Source organism: Scardinius erythrophthalmus, assembly GCF_964197995.2.
Source record: "Scardinius erythrophthalmus genome assembly, chromosome: 16".
In the NCBI taxonomy this organism is placed as follows: Eukaryota; Metazoa; Chordata; class Actinopteri; order Cypriniformes; family Leuciscidae; genus Scardinius; species Scardinius erythrophthalmus.
This window is the reverse complement of record NC_138236.1, coordinates 36,745,508-36,750,534: the sequence shown is the minus strand read 5'-3', so window position 1 is coordinate 36,750,534 and position 5,027 is coordinate 36,745,508. Positions and strand designations below refer to the sequence as shown.

General features: G+C 37.6%; 1 protein-coding gene across 1 annotated transcript; it reads left to right on the top strand.

Annotated features, from left to right (window-relative positions):
• Window positions 1-2,135: 2,135 nt before the first annotated feature.
• tmem158 (transmembrane protein 158) lies at window positions 2,136-2,898 on the top strand (the record flags this gene model as incomplete). Its single annotated transcript, XM_081388253.1, has 1 exon — window positions 2,136-2,898. The coding sequence occupies exon 1, from the start codon at window positions 2,236-2,238 to the stop codon at window positions 2,896-2,898; it is 663 nt and encodes a 220-aa protein (XP_081244379.1). The 5' UTR covers window positions 2,136-2,235.
• Between the last annotated feature and the right edge of the window lie 2,129 nt (window positions 2,899-5,027).

The following is a 5,027-nucleotide window of genomic DNA, read 5'->3' as shown; positions in this document are numbered from 1 at the left end:
GTTCATTGTAAAGTGAATGAATCAGTGCTGAACTTCACATGACTCATTTTTGTGCATCACGTGACAGGTCTATAAACATATGAATATTTGGTGAGATGTTCCCTCAGGATGCAGGCGAGTCTGTCTGAAGCAGGGGTCGCATGTGAGACAAGTGTTAATTCGTAAAATAGAAACATTCATTCAAAGGTTTATGTTGGTTAAACTTCATCTTTATACAGTACTCAATCTCAACATGTTTTTCAGAAGTCTTATTTAAATCCATTTAGATATTTTTCTATTGTAAAAGACAAAAACAATAAGGCTGAAACCCTTGAACAATTTTATTGTTTATTCTGTAATCTATTTTATTATTTGTATTGATTTAAAAAAAAAGAATATTAACAAACTTCTGTTTGAAATGATGATATAACTAACAGACCATTTTGTTCTCATGAAAACCATAAAACTGGAAATGATAGAGGACCCCTGTAGACATGCAAACAAATAATTACACCAAATCACATTTTTAAAGTCATTTAATCAAAACATGAAAATATTATCAAACATTACAAAAAAAAGAAAAAAAGATGTTTTGCTATCTTGAACACTTTTTGTCACTGACCGAAATATAAGGGAAATTGGAGCCAGTCACCATACTTTTTTACTCCAATTAATATATTAAAGTCTATTTAACACAACAAAAAGCTATTGAACATTTCTGCCAGTTCAGTTACAGGTCATTTAACACATGCTGACCTTTGGTGACCCCTCTTTGTGTCACACAATTCACAGTTGAAAATCACTATTTTCAGCAACAATTAAACAATAAACCAAATGGGCCTACGTAATAAAAATGTAAAGGATACCATTGTGTTTGCAGAGAAATATTTTAAAATATAAATTTAAAACATGTGGCGATTTGCGACACAGTTCAGCCTATTTTATAGTTGTATGAATGTATTTAAGTGTGCTTTTATTGTGTTCAATAAAAACTGATCATTCAGCCGATATTACAAAAATAAATTGATAAAAGAGAAGTTGGTTGAAAAAAAGAATCAGTTGGTGTTGGAAACCAACATGCACACTTTTAGACTCAAGACCTTATAGTTACTGAGATGTTCTATCATTGATGGTTCCTTTAAGAACTTTTAACATCTATAGTAACTTTCAATTCCATAAAAGGCTCTTTATAAAATGTTCTTCACTCTGAGAAAAAAAATGGTTATTTTAAGAAAGATTCTTTGGGGTACCAAAACCCATGGCATCTCTGTAAAAAGTCCCCCTTTGGTTTTGTTCGGTCATATATATATATATATATTAGAATTTTCTTAATTTATTGGAATGGTACAAAACTTGGTAAAGGTTTTGGCACTTGCTACACACACACACACACACACACACACACACACACACACACACACGATTAGAAAAGGTTAAATCATCCTGAAAACAGTCACACGTTTACTGTTTGCGGTCAAAAATGGACAAACAAAACAAAGCACAACTTGTTTAGATTCATGGTTGTGATTTTCTCACAGCTTTAGAGTAAAACTAAATAAATAAAAACCATATTCATATAAAAAAAAAATTCATAACAATAAATGTAAATTTTTCTAACTGTTTTAAAGTTCCCCTTTTTAATCTTTTTTCACTTCAGAAATAATCTGCCAAGTGTTGTCTTTAAAAAGAGACCTAACTTCAGTCTGCTCCAAAGCATTCAAGATTTATCACATTTTAAGTTGGAAATGGTTCATGCTCAACAAAAAGTGAATAAATGGATTTTAACTACTACATAAATATAACTTAGTACCATAAAATCCCCTAGGAACACAAAATCTTAAATAAAATAAAAAACATTTTCGAACTAAAATAAAGTACAATCATTTCATTGAAATCATTTTTGACCGACACACAAACAGTCCCAGAGGGTTAAAGAGTGTCAATCTTCAGTGCGTGAAATGGTCTTTCTGAGCCCACGTGATCGCCTACTGTCATCTGAAGTGTACGAGTTGGCTCTGCTGTGATGTGAAGCCTCCTACCCCCTGTAGACGAGCTGAAGCAAGCAGTGAGGTGAAGGAGCAGAACTCCCTGTCACTGACGCGCAACCGTGCGCTCGGTCACACTGCGCTCTCCGAGCGCGCACAGGACACACGCGCAACTGATGGAGCACACACATGACGGACTGCCAGGCAACTACCACGGAATAAAGAGCGAGTGCGAGACCACCATGCGCCTGGAGGAACCGCGCGGTCTGCCATGCTGAGCATCTCCATCACTCTCCTGCTGGCTCTGAGCGCTCCCGGCCGCTGCGCACACAGCTGGAGCGACGAGGACCTGCTTCTGCCGCCCGTCAACTCCTCCGGGAGGTTCATGGCCAGTCTGGAAGTGGATGTGGGCTACTCGAAGAGATCCGTGGAGGAGCCCGAAGCCTCCTCGACGTGCAACGTGAGCGTGGAGAGGCTCCCCACCAAACTCGTGGCGCGCTGGGACAGCAACTTCGGCTTCCAGTGCGACGTGCTCATGTACACCACCAACAACCACGGCAAGGCGTTCTTCTCCGCCGCCTTCAACCGCGCGATCTCGCCGGTGTACATCGAGCACCTGGGCGTCACGGGCGGCCAGCAGGAGTTCCGGCTCTGCGTCGGGTGCGGGCTGTCCCGGTACCGGAGATTCAGACGGGGCAGGTCCGAGGGGCCGCAGACGGGCGACTCCGTGCACTTCTGCTGCGTGGATTTCGCTTTGGACGAGCTGAAGGGGGATCGAAGCTGGAGGCTCAACCGCAAACCCATCGAATCCACTCTGGTGGCTTGTTTCATGACTTTAGTCATCATTATATGGAGCGTTGCTGCCCTCATATGGCCAGTTCCCATTATCGCGGGGTTCCTGCCCAACGGAATGGAGCAGAGAAGGCCGAGGTAATAGAATAGAAATTAGCGCCTTAATCTACTATAAAGGAGTTCCTAAATTAGTTGACTTGCCAAACATCTTATGCTTAGTGTGGCAAAACATATACATTTGCTTAAACTCTCGTGTTTGAAATGGCTAACATCTCCTGACCTGGATGGACTGAGATATTTTACTACTATTTGCTTTTATAAATTGATTGTAATAGAAATGCATTATATGTGATATTCAGATGTCATTTCAAATGTTTGTAATGTTTTTATCTTAAGATTCCTGACTGGTATCACGTGTTTATAGCGTTGGAATTAAACTATGGAGTGTGTCTCAGGAAAAAAACAACACAAAGCTCTTTACAATGTGTGTAATTTTGCGAGTTAGTTGGTAAATTACTACAAAAAACACAGATACACTTAAAAATAGAGGTTCTTTATTGGCATTGATGGTCCCATGAAGAACCTTTAACATCCATGGAACCTTGGATAGTAGAAGAAGCTTCTATAGATTATTATAATGTTCTTCACACTGAGAAAAACTGCTTTTTAAGAACTGTTCGCTGAGAGTCTCTTTTGAGGAACCCAGTTTTTCTTTTGGCATTGCGGAAAGAAAGGGGAAAAAACCCTTTTGGAACCTTTATTTTTAAGAGTGTTGCACTTTCAAAAGTTTGAGGACAGATTTCTTGTGTTTGTATTTGTTTATGTAAATAATAATAATAAAACATAAGTGACATTAATGTTGAAAGCTCAACTTTAGCTTGAGCAATGCGGTGACAGGCAATCCGTTTGTAAACGATGAAGTGAACAAATTTGTATAAGGTTTATACTTTGTAGATCTGTCATAATTGTTATTTGTAGTATCAATAAATTCATAAAATATTCCTTTGAGGAGGTTTTGTAGCAGGTCTCAATAGAGGAAGATTCACGTTTTTTCTTTAATTATTCACAGCAAGGATACAAAATCTACAACAACAGTACAAATATAGCTTAAAGCACCAATACTAGGCTATATGGGAGATTGACACACGTCTTTACAAATATTATGTGTTTTTACTGCAAAGTCATATTGTAAGAGCGCTCAGAAATGATGGTAGTTCCCAAAGAGACAACTGACTTGAAGCTGAAAGAAGCCATTCAAACTGATGGATAAAGATTAGACCTAAGGATTTATTATTCTCTTGTGGTCAGCATTATAGCTCCTCATCTGTCAGTCACATTGGAATAAATATATGCCCTCTGCGTATAGAAAATGATCTGTTATGAGCATCAGCAATGAATGAAACACATGAAGTTTGCTTCATGTAATTAGTCATTATGGGCCACCAACAAATATATCGACCTGAATCTCCACAAGTAAATGAACCAAAATTCTTTTCAGAAAACTAGAATGACAGACACATTTTTATTTATAGAAATTTAAAATTAAATTGTTTATGATAACAAATTAATAGGAATTAAGAACTTTATCATGTATAATGCAGAGTTATTAATAAAAAGGTCAATTTATTATAGTTATATTCTCACCAAATTTGCTACACATGGTAAGGTTATGAGTGACGATACTGATATGAAATGTTATGAAGGGGAATATACAGTATATAATATATAATATTATGAATGAAATGTACAGGTCCTGTATCAGTATCTTTATAAATAGAATAGCCTTAAATGGTGATATGTCATGAGATATGTCATAAGCTTTCAACTAGTTCATTGTAGACAACAATAATGGTAATGAACAACAGTATCCCTGCTTGCTTGTGACAGTAAGTGAAAATATCCCGTGTCTGAGGTTATCTCTTAATATTGATAATAAATATGCAGTTTCTCGATCTATTCACACAGGCACTCCAGGTTACTTTCTCACACACCCTATAATGAACGCACTACACGTGTCCTTCATTTTTGTTTGACCTAATCCGAGTGTAGCTTATATTTAATACAAAGTTTATAATGAAACTGTCTTGCGTTAGGTATTGTGTAGTGAAACTCACCCCACAGCATCCAGTCAGCACGTGCAGAAATGTGAATGTCTGCTGGTGGCCATGTTTGAGTGATATTGATGTTAGCATTTGCCCCAAAGAACAGGCTAACTGATTTTCAACAAAGGCTGCGTTTAAAGGCATGTTCACATCAAGAACGATATCTATA